Source organism: Canis lupus, chromosome 15, assembly GCF_048164855.1.
Source record: "Canis lupus baileyi chromosome 15, mCanLup2.hap1, whole genome shotgun sequence".
Classification (NCBI taxonomy): domain Eukaryota; kingdom Metazoa; phylum Chordata; class Mammalia; order Carnivora; family Canidae; genus Canis; species Canis lupus.
Genome location: NC_132852.1, coordinates 28,008,441 through 28,022,793, shown reverse-complemented (window position 1 = coordinate 28,022,793; position 14,353 = coordinate 28,008,441). Strand labels below are relative to the sequence as shown.

The following is a 14,353-nucleotide window of genomic DNA, read 5'->3' as shown; positions in this document are numbered from 1 at the left end:
AAATATCCAGAGTTTACAGTTAAGTTTTCTGTGAGAGAATTGGTTCCTTAGGAGGGACTTGGCCATTATCCGAAGCAGAACCTTATTCAGATTTGAAATAGGATTTATTTTAAAGTACATATTGAACGAGCAACTCCTCGGGTTGTTTTTTAGTTTAAAAAAAGTTTTTTTTTTTAGATTGCAGTAAAAACCACATAAGGTAAAGTTGGAGATATTAAGCATGTCTTAAGAATACACCATCAGTGTTAAGTATGTTCACATTTTTGTGCAAAAGATAATCCAGAACTTCTATATTTTGTAAAACAGAAACTCTAAATCCATTAAACACTTTTCTTCATCCTGCTTCCTAATCCCTAGCAAGTAACATTCTACTTTATATGATTTAGACTACTCTAACTCAGCGAAGTAGAATTATACCTTATTGATTTATAATTGGCTTATTATACTTAGCACAGTATCTGAATTTCCTCTGTGTTGCAGCATTTATAAGAATTTCCTTCCTTTTTGAGGTTGATATACTGCATTATGTGTACACACCAGTTTGCTTATCATTTTGGTTGCTTCCATTTTTAGCTATTGGGAATAATGCTACTGTGGATATGGTTGTAAAAATCTTCAAGACTGCTTTCATTTTTTTTTTTTTAAGATTTTATTTATTTATTCATGAGAGAGACACAGAGAGAGAGAGGCAGAGACACTGGCAGAGGGAGAAGCAGGCTCCATGCAGGGAGCCTGACATGGGACTCGATCCTGGGACTCCAGGGTCACGCCCTGGGCGAAGGCAGGCGCTAAACCGCTGAGCCACCCAGGGATCCCCTTTGAATTTTTTAAAAATTTATTTTATTAAAAAGCCAAAATTTGGGGATCCCTGGGTGGCACAGCGGTTTGGCGCCTGCCTTTGGCCCAGGGCGCAATCCTGGAGACCCGGGATCGAGTCCCACGTTGGGCTCCCGGTGCATGGAGCCTGCTTCTCCCTCTGCCTGTATCTCTGCCTCTCTCTCTCTCTCTCTCTATCATAAGTAAATAAAAATTAAAAAAAAAAAAAGCAAAAATTTATTTTTGCTTTTGCCCTAAGTTTTCTTCTAGATTTTTATAGTTTCACATTTTACATTTAGGTCTTTAATCCATTTCAAGTTAATGTTTGTTTATATATGGTGTTAGGTAAGGGTCAGATTTCATTCTTTTGTATGTATATCCAGTTTCCTAGCATTTTTTGTTGAAAAGATTGTCTTTCCCCATTGAATGTCCTGGCACTCTTGTCATAAGTTGTTTGACCATAATATGTGTGATGATTTATTTTTGGACACTCTCTTCAACAGTGTTTTTTTGTTTTGTTTTGTTTTGTTTTTTAAGGTTTTATTTATTTATTCATGAGAGACCCAGAGAAAAGGCAGAGACATAGGGAGAGGGAGAAGCAGGCTCTTCGCAGGGAGCCCAATGTGGGACTAGATCCCAGGACCCTGGGATCACTCCCTGGGCCTAAGGCAGACACTCAACTGCTGAGCCACCCAGATGCCCCTCTTCAACAGTCTTTATGCCAGTATTACACTTTTAATTACTATAGATTTGTAGGAAGTTTATTGTAAAGATTTTATTTATTGAGAGAGAGCATGAGCAGGGGGAGGGGCAGAGGAAGTGGAAGAAGCAGAGTACCCTCTGAGACTGGACCCCAGCGCCCTTGATCATGCAAAGGCAGATGCTTAAATGACAGCCTACCCAGGTGCCCCCTTTCAGCAACATTTTACAATCTTCATGGTGCAAGTCCTTCACCTCTTTGTTTTAGTTAATTCCTAAATATTTTATTCTATTTGATGCTTTTGTGAATGGAATTGTTCTTGTAATTTCCATTTCAGATTGTTCATTGTTAGTATATAGAAATGCAACTGATTTTTGTGTGTTGACTTTGTATCCTGCTACTTTGATGAATTCTTTTATTCAAACAGTTCTTCTGTTTTTTAAACATGTAACGTTAGGGACGCCTGGGTAGCTTAGCAGTTGGGCATCTGCCTTTGGCTCAGGACGTGGTCCCATGGTCCCAGGATCGATTCCCACATCGGGCTTCTGCATGGAGTCTGCTTCTCCCTCTGCCTGTGTCTCTGCCTCTCTTTGTGTGTGTCTCATGAATGAATAAATAAAATAAATAAGAATAAACACATAACATATTTTAGGTGTATAACCTAATGGTTCAATATTTGTATACATTGTGAAAATGTTCACCACAGTAAGTCTGATTAACACCTGTCACCATACATAGCACCAAATTTTTTTAGTGATGAGAACTTTTAAGATTTATTCTTTCAATAGCATTTAAATCTGCAATGTAATATTATTAACATGTGGTTACCATGCTGAACCTTACATTTCTATGACTTATAACTTGATAGTATGTACTTTTTGACTACTTAATGCATTTTCCCTATCCCACACCTGTTGTGCTGGCAACCTCCAAGGCTTTGTTTTTTCTTTTTTTTTAGATTCCACATAAAGATGAAATAATACAAATACAGTATTAGTCTTTCTCCATCTCACTTATTTCACTTAGCATAATGCCCTCAAGATCCATCCATTTTATTACAGAGGCAAGATTTCACTCTTTTATAGCTAGATAATATTCCATTTGTGTATGTATATCATATTTTTTATCCAATTATCCATCAGTGGACACTTAGGTTGTTTTTGTTTCTTGGCAATTGTGAATAATGCTGCTGTATACAAGGGGATGTATATATCTTTTTAAGTTAGTGTTTTTGCTTTCTTTGGATAAGTACCAGAACTGGATTATTGGAGCATATGGTGGTTCTATTTTTGATATTTTGAGGGGCCTCTGTATTGTTTTCCACAGTGGTTTACCAGTTTACATTCCCAGCAATAGTACTTGAGAGTTCCCTTTTCTCCACATTTTATCCAATAGTCCTATCCTAGCTTTTTAATAATGGCTGTTCTGACAGGTGTGAGATGATATCTCATTGTGATTTTTGCATTTCCCTGACTGTGATGTTGAGTATATTGGTGGCCATCTGTAGGTCTTCTTGGGAAACATGTCTGTTGAGATCCTCTACCAATTTTTAAATTAGATTGTTTTTTATTATTAAGTTCCATGAGTTCTTTATATATTTGGGATATTAACCGCTAATCAGATATTTGAGTTGTTTTTCTTTTTGTTATTCCAACTGGGTGATTTCCACTATCCTGTTCTGATCCATTCTTCTGTATCATCTGCTCTGTAATTAATTCCCTGTATTGTATTTTTCCTGTCAATTGTATTCTTTAGCTCTGATTCTTCAGGTCTCTTTTTAAATTTCCTCTTTGTTGAAGTTCTGTGTTCCCCTATTATTCTTCTGAATTTGGCGAGCATTTCATTGAATTTATAATCTGGTAGATTGCTTATCTCTATTTTGTTTAGGGTTTTTTGTTTTTGTTGTTTTTAGGTTTTGTTTTGTTCCTCTGAAATCTATTCCTGTGTCCCCTTACTTTGCCTAGCTGCGTTTCTATATATTAGATCAATTGCATGTCCTTGTTTTGAAGGAGTGGCTTTATGCAAAAGGTGTCCTGTGGGGCTCAGCTGTACAAACCCAAGGCAGGTACCCTGGGGGTATCCCCTTTGTGAGTTGTATATATGTACTCTTCTTTTGTGTCTGGGCTACAATTGGGGTGAACTTGTTGATGTGCAGGACTGTCCTTTGTGAGGCCCAGTGGCAGCTGCTAGTGGTTTACTGGTGAATAGAGCTGGCCTCTGACCTATCTGGCTGAGAGACCTGCCTGCAAATAGCTGCAGGCACTCTCTACTGTGCATGGCTGGAATCCCCAGAGTACGGGCCATTTGAGAGTGGATTGCTGGTGCTATTGGAAGCTGCCTACTGGGTGGTGGGTAGATGTGTTGTGGAAGGGCTCCAATGCATGCAGAGGCTGCTTGGAACTTCTTTCTTTAGATTGCAGAGTTTAATCTTTTTATATTTTAATTACTTCAAGGGGATGTCATTTTGCTATTAGTTTTCTATATGCCTTCTTGCATTTTTGTTCTTTTATTGCATTATTTTTTCTTTTTAAAGATTTTATTTGAGAGAGAGCAAGAAAGCACAAGCAGGGGGAGTGGCAGAGGGGGAGAGAGAAGCAGGCTACCCTCTGAGCAGGGAACCCCATATGGGGCTTGATCCCAGGACTCTGGGGTCACGACCAGAGCTGAAGGCAGGCAGTCAACCAACTGAGCCACCCAGGTGCCCTTCATTACTGTTATGTTTTGTGTTTATTTATTTTTGTGGGGGAGAGAGAATCTTAAGCAGGCTCCACACTCAATGTGGAGCCTGATGTGGGACTCTATCTCATGACCCCAAGATCTTGGCCTGAGCAGAAATCAAGAGTCTGATGCTTAACTGACTGAGCCACCCAGGTGCCCCTTGGTGCTTTTTAAATACTGAAATGTTTAAGTTCTTTTCTCTTTTCCTTCATGTATATTCTATAGCTATTTTCCTTGTGGTTACTATGGGGATTATATTTAACCTCTTAAAGTTATAACATTTTTATTGGTTTGTATTTATATTAGCCTAACTTCAGTAGCATATTAAAGGTTTACTGCTTTACAGCTGCATTCCCACCCTTTTTTTTTGTTGTAAGTCATAAAATTACATTTTCACACATTGCTTGAAAACATAAACTAATAATTCTTTTATTATTTATTTATTTAAAGATGTATTTATTTATTTAAAGATGTATTTATTTATTTATTCATAGACACAGAGAGAGAGAGGCAGAGACACAGGCGGAGGGAGAAGCAAGCTCCATGCAAGGAGCCGGATGTGGGACTCGATCCCAGGTCTCCAGGATCACACCGTAGGCTGCAGGTGGCGCCAAACTGCTGTGCCACCGGGGCTGCCCCCTAATAATTCTTTTAAATCTATTCACTTTAGCAAAGTGAAATGGTAAAGGCTCTTATCACACAGTATTCTATGGCGACTTCCTTCCTGTTGAATAACTTAATGAAAATACCTCAATTTTTTCCATTCTTAGAAATAGGTCATTAAGTCATTGATTTTTTTTTTTTTTTTTAAGATTTTATTTATTTATTCGTGAAAGACACACAGAGAGAGGGAGAGACACAGGGAGAAGCAGGCTCCATGTAGGGAGCCTGATGTGGGACTTGATCCGGGACTCCAGGATCTCGCCCTGGGCCAAAGGCAGGTGCTAAACTGCTGAGCCACCCAGGGATCCTAAGTCATTGATTCTTAAGCTTGAGATTGTTTCATCTGAGCTATTATCTAAAGACTCATAGTTTTAGACTTTATTCCTGTGATGCATTTCACCGTTAGAGTCTAGAGTGAGTGCTACTATCTGGCTTTTTGCATTTTTTTTTTTTTTTAAGAATTTATTTATTTATTCGTGAGAGACAGAGACATAGGCGGGAGAAGCAGGCTCCATGCGGAACTCCAGGATCATGTCCTGGGCCGAAGGCAGGTGCTCAACCGCTGAGCCACCCAGGCATCCCAGGCTTTTTGCATTCTTGTTTTCATTTATTAATAATAGTGAAGTATCCTTTGTCAGTTTTCTTGTCATTGCTCTGAGAAGCAGGAAATAAAAAATTTAGAATTGTCTACTGTATATAATGAAAGCTAAAAGACAACAAAGATCACTCTGTGGTCTTTTATGTCTTCTTGAAAGATGATACAACAGTTTGGGCAATGCAGTAAGAAAATTGAAAGGTGGCTTTTCACTGTTGCGTCACACTTCTAGGTGATTTAATCATTCTCTCATTTTTAAAAAAAATACTATTTTAGGGCAGCCCCGGTGGCACAGCGGTTTAGTGCCGCCTGCGGCTCAGGGTGTGATCCTGGGAACCTGGGGTTGAGTCCCACATCGGGCTCCTTGCAGGGAGCCTGCTTCTCCCTCTGCCTGTGTCTCTGCCTCTCTTTCTCTCTGTGTGTCTCTCATGAATAAATAAATAAAATCTTAAAAAAATATATTATTTTAGTTTTATTTTAAAGCCTAATGGAAATAATTGATGGATAACGATAAATAAGTGGCACAGTATTTTAAGGTAGAGGAAAAGAACACTAAGATCACACAATTTTTCTTAGATTTTTAGACACCAGTGCACTCAAATCATAATTGCAACATAGATTGGGTTTTGTTTTTCAAAAATAAGTAATTTTTTTTTGTACTTTGGAAGATGTCTAAGATTTAGTCTTGAAATATCAATCCATAAAAGTAGTAAGACTGCTCATGAAAGAAACTCAAGAATTAAAATTGGGTGCAGTAGACCCTAACAGTATACTGAAGGTTAAAAGAAGTGGGAGTCCTTTGTTGTTTAACAAAAAATCTTTTGGGGTGATGTAATTTTGGAATTGACTGAAAAAAATTTTTTTTTATCATTTAAGGCTTTAGGGGACCAGATAATATTTGTAAATCGTCCTGATAAGAAGAAAATTCTTTTCTTCAATGATAAGAGCTGTCAGTTTTCCGTGGATGAAGGTGAGCCTTTCTGTTATTTTTCAAGTATGTTACAAATATAGGATGACACAATTTATAATCCAATTATAACTTAAATTTTATAGTAGTGCTCATTAGCTTTATCATCTCTTAGAGCGTAGCTAATAATCTTAGCACTAACAGTGTTTCTCAATGCAATTTGAAATACATAATTTGAAAGATTTTAGGTTAATTGTAATCGTATAGTAGGTTATGATATCTTATGCTTATAGCTCAGCTGTACTAGTTTATTTCTAATATTCTACAAGTATTACATCATATCTTGATGTGAAAGCTTGATACAGGATGGGAAAAAAACCTTTTTCTTGATGACTGATATTCTCAAGTAATTTTTGAGTCTTTTGATTATCAGATTGGATAGGGAAAATGACTTTTTTCTGACTCTTGTCGAGTCAGATGCTAATAAGCTTCTGAGGAGTCTTGTACTAAATGTGTGATGCCTGTATTTTGGATTTTAGTTAAAAAGTATTTCAGGGGCACCTGGATGACTCAGTTGATGAATGTCTGACTCTTGATTTTGGTTCAGGTCATGATTTCAGTTCCTCCTCTTATGCCCCTCTCTTCCCCCTTGTGTGCAGGCCCTCTGTCGCTCTCTTTCTTTCAAATCTTTAAAAAATATTTCATCAGTATTTGTCAGATAAAATAGTAAACAAGAGTTTAGTCTTGGGAAATCTCTAGCATACAAGTAGAAATTCTCAATTAGAAAAATGTGATATTGTACTGTAAATCTGTAGTAATTTTAAACTGAAAGGCAAGAAAATAATTAAATGCCGTATTAATTATAAAATTTGAAAAGTAGTACAAACTCATACCAAAAATTTCTAACAGTATAGAATTACATAAAGTAAAAAAGTGACACTAGATTGCAAATAGTGAAACTAATTGCTATAACTGGTAGTGCTAGTGACTCTTGTTTATTGTATCGAATAAAAGAGATTCTATTGCAGAAATAATGTGTTAAAAATGCACATAGAATTCTTGTCCCTTTAGTAGCCCATACATGTCTTGATTATGACTTTGTAATTTGTACAATAGCTCTGAGATTTTTTTTTTTTTTTAATATGTTATCTGGCTGTAGATATTTGGGCTTGTGGTGCTTGTAGATAGGAGTTCAGTCAACCTGAAGTCACTTTAGATGACCATGATTTGTTTTAGGAAATAGAATGTTGTGTTTTGGTGGAAAATTGTGCTTGAGAGTACTTTGCGTGTAGTTGGTTCTCAGTAAATGTTTGTTACTTTAGAAAATTTTTTTCAAAGTATTCCAGTTATTCTGTATTGTACTATGTAATAAGGTAAGCTTTTTGTATGTAAATTAGGTAGAAGTGAACTTCTTTAAAAATTTAAGTTTGGGCAGCCCAGGTGGCTCAGCGGTTTAGCGCTGCCTTCAGCCCAGGGCATGATCCTGGAGACCCAGGATCGAGTCCCACATCAGGCTCCCTGCATGGAGCCTGCTTCTCCCTTTGCCTGTGTCTCTGCCTCTTTCTCTCTGTGTGTCTCTTGTGAATAAGTAAATAAAATCTTTAAAAAATTTTTTGAAAGTTTAAAAAAAGTTAATTCCTTTATTCTTTGACATAGTTAATCCATTTGAAAAAAAATGTACAGTTTTAAAGAACATTGAGTATCACCTATTCAGGTGGGAAGATCTTACAGTGAAAAGTGTATATATTTTTTCCTTTCACTAATTTGAGTCCCATTTGTGGCAGTACTTAACTGGTTTAATTTTTTTTTTTTTTAAAGATTTTACTTATTTATTCATGAGAGACACACAGAGGCAGAGACATAGGCAGAGGGAGAAGCAGGCTCCATGCAGGGAGCCCGATATGGGACTTGTTCCTGGAACTCCGGGATCACGCCCTGAGCCAAAGGCAGATGCTCAACTGCTGAGCCATCCAGGTGTCCCTATTTTAATTCTTTGGGTGGTTTTTCCCTTAATGTATTAAATAATATGCTTGTATTTTTAGTTCTTGATTTTTCAGCTTGAAGTATTAGAATGACTTACTCTTTTATTGCTGATTAAACCTTCTGTCTCTCCACTTTCTAATACAGTATAGCACTTGTTTTAGTTTCTCTACCATTTTTCTGGTATCTTTAACAATCAAAATAATTGTTCTTTGGGAAGTTTTAGCATTAAGTCTGCTCTTCAGATGGCAGCATAGTGTAACTTATCTGTTCTGTTACATAGATGTTCAAATTGAAGCAAATATTGAGGTTACAGTAGCTCTTTAGGAGTAGTATGGAACTCTAGGATTTCTTGATAATATTTATTGGAGAAATTTTAAGAGTATACTTTCTGGTCTGTAATTCTCACACTAATCATTATACCAAATCATTAGTATTTTCTGTCCCCAGTGTGATTTTTCTGTGGATATCTGTGTTTTAACTTTGCTCAGCCTTTTCCTGTTTGTGCATCTTTTTCTGTATTTCTATTTCTTAATATTACCCCTGTTTTCATTTGCCATTTTTTACGGGCTTTGTTGGCTTAAACTTTTCCCATCTCCTCATTACTTGGTTTATAAGGACAGGATGAGGATTAATTTTCTTTCTTTCCCTCCATCTCTCCCTTTCTTTCTTTAATTTATTTGAGGGAGAGAGTGGGATGGGAAGGAGCAGTAGGAGAGGGAGAGAGGATTTTAAGCAGACTCTGGGCTGAACAGGAGTCCAATGCAGGGCATGACCCTGAAATCATGACCTGAGGTGCAACCAGGAGTCAGACGCTTACCTGACTGTACCACCCAAGTGCCCCAAGATGAGGATTTTCACTTTTTTCCACTCAGATGATAAGTAACCATATATGCTTGTTAGTAAAATCCCACATATCTGGAAATAAATTATATAAGTTGATGTTTATTTTTTTTTCTATTAGAGATATTCTATAATGCTATGTGGCTACTTAGTATTCCATTATGTGTGTGTACCTGATGAATGGATATTTTAAGTACTTAATGCTGCAGCAAATATTCTTAAACCCTTTACATGCTGCATGTGTGTATGCATTCTTTATGTTAATGAAATAGCTATATATATCAGAAGGTATTGGGAAGGGAAATTGATAAGTTATTTTTGCATCTATTAAGTCTTTGTTATTAGCTTATTTAATAGGTGTTGAAATGTATTACTAAGATTTCCTAAGACTGGCTGTCCTTATATGCCTAGAATAACCCTTTTTTAACTTTATATATCTCTGGACTCTTTTTCTATGTATTTAAGGTCTTTTGCTTTAGTATCCAGTTTCTTTTTTTGTTTACTTTCTCAGGGTTTGGTTTGTGTGTGATGCTGGATACATCAAAAGAGAAGTACAGTTTTCCCTTCCTCTCTTCCTTCCTACCCTTTGCCCTCCCTTTCCATTTTTATGAGAATATGCAATTACTTGGAAGATTTGAACACAGATACCCATGCGTAGTATATTTGTCTTTGTTGCCTCTTTGACAGTATTCTTTATCTCTTCTTTGGTTATTATTATATATATATATAACTTTCCCACCTTGTGAATTAATTTTGGTAATTTTTGTTTTCCTAAAATCATCCATTTTTAATTTCAAATTTAATAACATGTTTTTTGGAGAGTATGGCCCTATAATTTAATTTTTTTCTCTAGTTTTCCCTTTTTATTGCTAATTTTTTGTATTTGGACTTTCTTTTCCTTATTATACTGTTGGTTTATCTATTTTACTTTTGTTTTTTTTTGTTTTAAAGGAAAATACAATCTGTCAAATCACCCTTTATGTACTAGTTTTTGACTATTTGGTATGAGTAGTGACTGAGCAAACATTAAAATCTGCCATTACTTTTTTGTTATGTTAATTTTGCTATTCCTTCCTGTATATGTTTTCCTGCAGAGTTTTTGGTTTGTTAAGATTTTTGACATTCATAGTGTAAGGATTGTGTTTAAAATCATTGTAAAGCATCCCTCTTGGTTGTATTTAATGTTCTTTTACTTTGTTTTTTTTTTTTTATTTATTTATTTGAGACACACAGAGAGAGAGATAGAGAGAGGCAGAGACACAGGGAGAGGGAGAAGCAGGCTCCATGCAGGGAGCCTGATGTGGGACTCGATCCCGGGTCTCCAGGATCACACCCTGGGCTGCATGTGGCGCTAAACCACTGCGCTACCGGGGCTGCCCTGTTCTTTTACTTTGAAATCTCTCATATTATTCTTTTAATCCCTTGCCCTTTTTTTGGGACTCCTATATTTTTCCCATTCTTTTACTGTATACCCTGTCATCTTTTGTTTAAATAATTACTTTGTAATTGGCAGAAAGTTGGTTTTAACATTCCGAAGCGTCATTTTATATTTATTATCTTTATTACATGATATATTCTCCTCATTATTTGGTAAGTGTATAATTTTGGGAGGTTCTCATATACAAAGTGATTCTCTATATCTCTAAGTAATTTGCTTAAACTTCTAGGTATAATTTTATCAACTTCATTTTTATTTCCTAGTTAACACTTTCTGGGGACTTTGGTAACAATTTATTATTGTGTATTCATGAATTCACTTATTCAGCACAAATTGAGATGTCCTGTTATATGCCCCAGTCATTTTGCTAAATGCAGGGGATACAGTAATGAAGGAGGTATGCAACTCTCTGCCTTTGTGGAGTTTATTACATAGTTTTGAAGGATAAAATAGACAACATAAAAAATAAAAAATGATGACAGATTGTATCAAATTCTAGGAAAGAGACAAATAAAGTAGTGCAAGATAGTAAATCCGTAGGAGGGGTGGAACTCAGAGAAGACTGCTGTGGAAAAATGAGATGGAACTAACCTTGCAAAGTACCAGAGTGGTGTCCATGTATGTGCCATTGTGGAGTTCAAGCAGAGAGTAGTAAAGGCGAAGGCTATAGTAAAGATTCTGATTTTTTTCATAGGTTAGTGGTTTTTAATCATTAAATCTGATTCAGTGCAGCCTGAGAACAAATATTTTGTAATCTGTTCGTTAGTCATATATAATTTCTGGATGATATAGCCTACTTTGAGACATAATTTCTTAAGTCAGTATAATGCAGGGAGGCCTGGCTGGCTTAGTCAATAGAGCATGTAACTCTTGATCTCCAGGTGGTGAATTAAGTGCCACATTGGGTGTAGAGCTTACTTAAAAAAAAGTGGGGCCCCTGGGTGGCTCAGTCAGTTAAATGTCTAACTCTTGATTTTGGTTCAGTTCATAGTCTCAGGGTTGTGAGACCCCACACCCGGTTCTGCACTGAGTTTGGACCCTGCTTAAGATTCTTTCTCTCCCTCTTCCTCTGCCCCCCACCCCCCCCGGAAGTATAATACTCTAACTGTAATAGAAGGAGAAATAAAAGGAAATTGATTTATTTTTTAAAAATGTATTTTAGTATTTGTAATTATTCAAGCATGTTTATATTAGAATATAAAAGATATAAATAACAATTGTTTACATTAATATGTAGAGTCACCATTGAATGTGATAGCTACAAATGGATCAGTACAGGTGTGATGCATTGGCAACCTATATAGCATAATTGGTGTTTTCCATAAGTGATAAAGAATTCTTGGCAGAGGTCTGCAAAATACACAGTGAAGTTTTTCTGAGGTTTTCAAAGGTTAATCATACTGTATTCTCTCTATATTATACATTGTATGTTCCTAGAAAATCATGTGTGTATTAAACCAGTATAAAAAGTCGTTTGTATATGTAAACAGAATTTGGTTCTAGGCTCAGTTTTTCTTTTCTTTTTTCTTTTCTTTTTTTTTTCTTTCTCTTTTTTTTCTTTTCTTTTCTTTCTTTCATAGGACTTTTAAAGATTTTATTTATTCATGAGAGACAGAGAGAGAGGGAGAGGCACAGACACAGGCAGAGGGAGAAGCAGGCTCCATACAGGGAACCTGACATGGGACTTGATCTCGGGTCTCCAGGATCAGCTGAAGGCGGCACTAAACCATGAGCCACCCAGGCTGCCCTCTTTGTTTCTTTTAAGGATTTTATTTATTTATTTATTCATGAGAGACACAGAGAGAGGTAGAGACATAGGCAGAGGGAGAAGCAGTCTCCCTGCAGTAAGCCTGATGCAGGACTTGATCCCAGGACCCCGGGATCACGACCTGAGCCCAAAGGTAGATGCTCAACTACTGAGCCATGCAGGTGTCCCCTAGGCTCAGTTTCTTCTCATCAGCTGGTGTTTTTTCATTAATATCTTTACTTTCTAAGAAAGATGGCTGGGAGGAAGAAAGATTTTTCAACAATGACAATATTGATTTGGAGCTGGATATATATATATATATTTTTTTGGTGTTGGGGTTGTCACTATTTATTGTAGATGTTTAACAGAATCCCTGGCTTCTTCAGATGCCAGTAGCGTACCTTTCCCCACAGTGTGTCACAACCAGAATGTATCCAGACATTTCCAAATGTTCCCCATAAAACGAACTATCTGGGTTGAAAATTATTTTAAAGATACGATTTATGTTTATAAAATAGACAACAGTTAATTAAGACATGTTGTCTTCATGCTTCTTTTCTTGAATTCTTTCATTCAACACATTCAGTGATGCAAGAATGTCAAAGTGAATAAGGTCTCTGTTCTTGAGCTTACCTAAGACTGAGGGAAGATTGACACAGGAACACAGTGGTTCTTGCATACTATCATTGTGCTGTTTGTACACTATAGACACTGAGGGAACAGTCACAACCTATAGGAACTTTAAGGTTGGGACACTATTGTAGTTGAAATGGTCAGTATGGCATAAATCACTAGTTTTTAAAAAATGAGTTTTTGCTAATGATATAAATTGTGTTTCCAGAGAATATCCACTGAAATTGATTCATATTCTAACATTTGTCTTCTCTCACTTTCTTTGTTCATATTTTACTCAAAATGCTTTGTCCTGATTGCATTGATGAAGATGTTTGTTTTAGCCCAGTAGGTGGCAGTCTTAGCTAAAGAGGAATTACTGAGTGATGAAGCTTTCCATCAGGCTGAGGATAGCCTTCATTTTATCTGTAATAGAAGCAAATCTTCTAAAATGAGATATAGCACAAAACGAGAGAGTTTATTTGTAATAATTTAGAAAGTCAAATAGGGTAAGTGAACACAGTAGTTGAATTTAGGTATATATCTTACTTCACAAAGCCATTTATTTCCTTTTATCAGGATCTTATTCATTTAGAGGCAGTATAAATGCAGTGGTCAAGAGGATGATTTGAATAGTTAATCTGTAGGTGTATATGTTACCTTTGCTCCTTATTAGCTTAGGTGAGGTACTTCTGAGATTTCTCATTTATAAAATAGGAGTAATGGTATCTGTCTCATGGTCCTTATGAGAATTAAATGAGTTAAAAATAAATGTGCATAGAGCTTGGAACAGAGCCTGGCACATAGTAAGAGTAATAGTAATATTAGCTATTATTAGTAGAATTCAAAATATCAAATAGTATCAAAATACTAGGTGTTTAAATCTTAAATCTATTCTAGTTATTTATTCACATTTACTGAGCTCTCTGGTTATTGACTAAGTGGATCTGTAGTTTTGTGTGTTGTTAGATAGCAAAGAACCAGAGCCAGTTTAGCCATGTGAGGTCACATTTGCAGTGATCTTTTGCAGTTTTGTCAAGTTTGTGGGCATTCCTGGTGAGAAGTCCAATAACAGTCTGACTTTTCTTTCATTGCTGCTAATGATTTCAACTTTATCCTTAGAATACGGGCTTCTCCCAGAGCTCCTTTTCATGGGGCTCTGATGCTGTTTTAGTTAGTTAATTTTTTAATGGCTTTCTATTTTATGGATGTACCTTAAAACAATTTTTTTGATGCTCTCTCTAAGAAATGCAATTTTTGGTTTTGTTTTGCTATATGCTATTAAAAATAATACTTGCACATAAATATGTGTGTCCTTGCCTGATTATTTCCTT

The 14,353-nt window shown here is 36.2% G+C and overlaps 1 protein-coding gene across 2 annotated transcripts in view; it reads left to right on the top strand.

Moving 5' to 3' along the window:
* GTF2E2 (general transcription factor IIE subunit 2) overlaps positions 1-14,353 on the top strand; it is an 80,329-nt gene that overhangs the window by 49,733 nt on the left and 16,243 nt on the right. The window contains exons 6-7 of one of the 2 annotated variants that reach the window (XM_072776334.1): positions 6,369-6,462; positions 9,734-14,324. In XM_072776334.1, the coding sequence (XP_072632435.1) occupies positions 6,369-6,462; positions 9,734-9,906 (267 nt within the window). In that variant the 3' untranslated portion in view covers positions 9,907-14,324. Of the gene's footprint in view, positions 1-6,368; positions 6,463-9,733; positions 14,325-14,353 lie in introns of those variants that run through there. The other variant, XM_072776333.1, reaches the window with a different exon arrangement.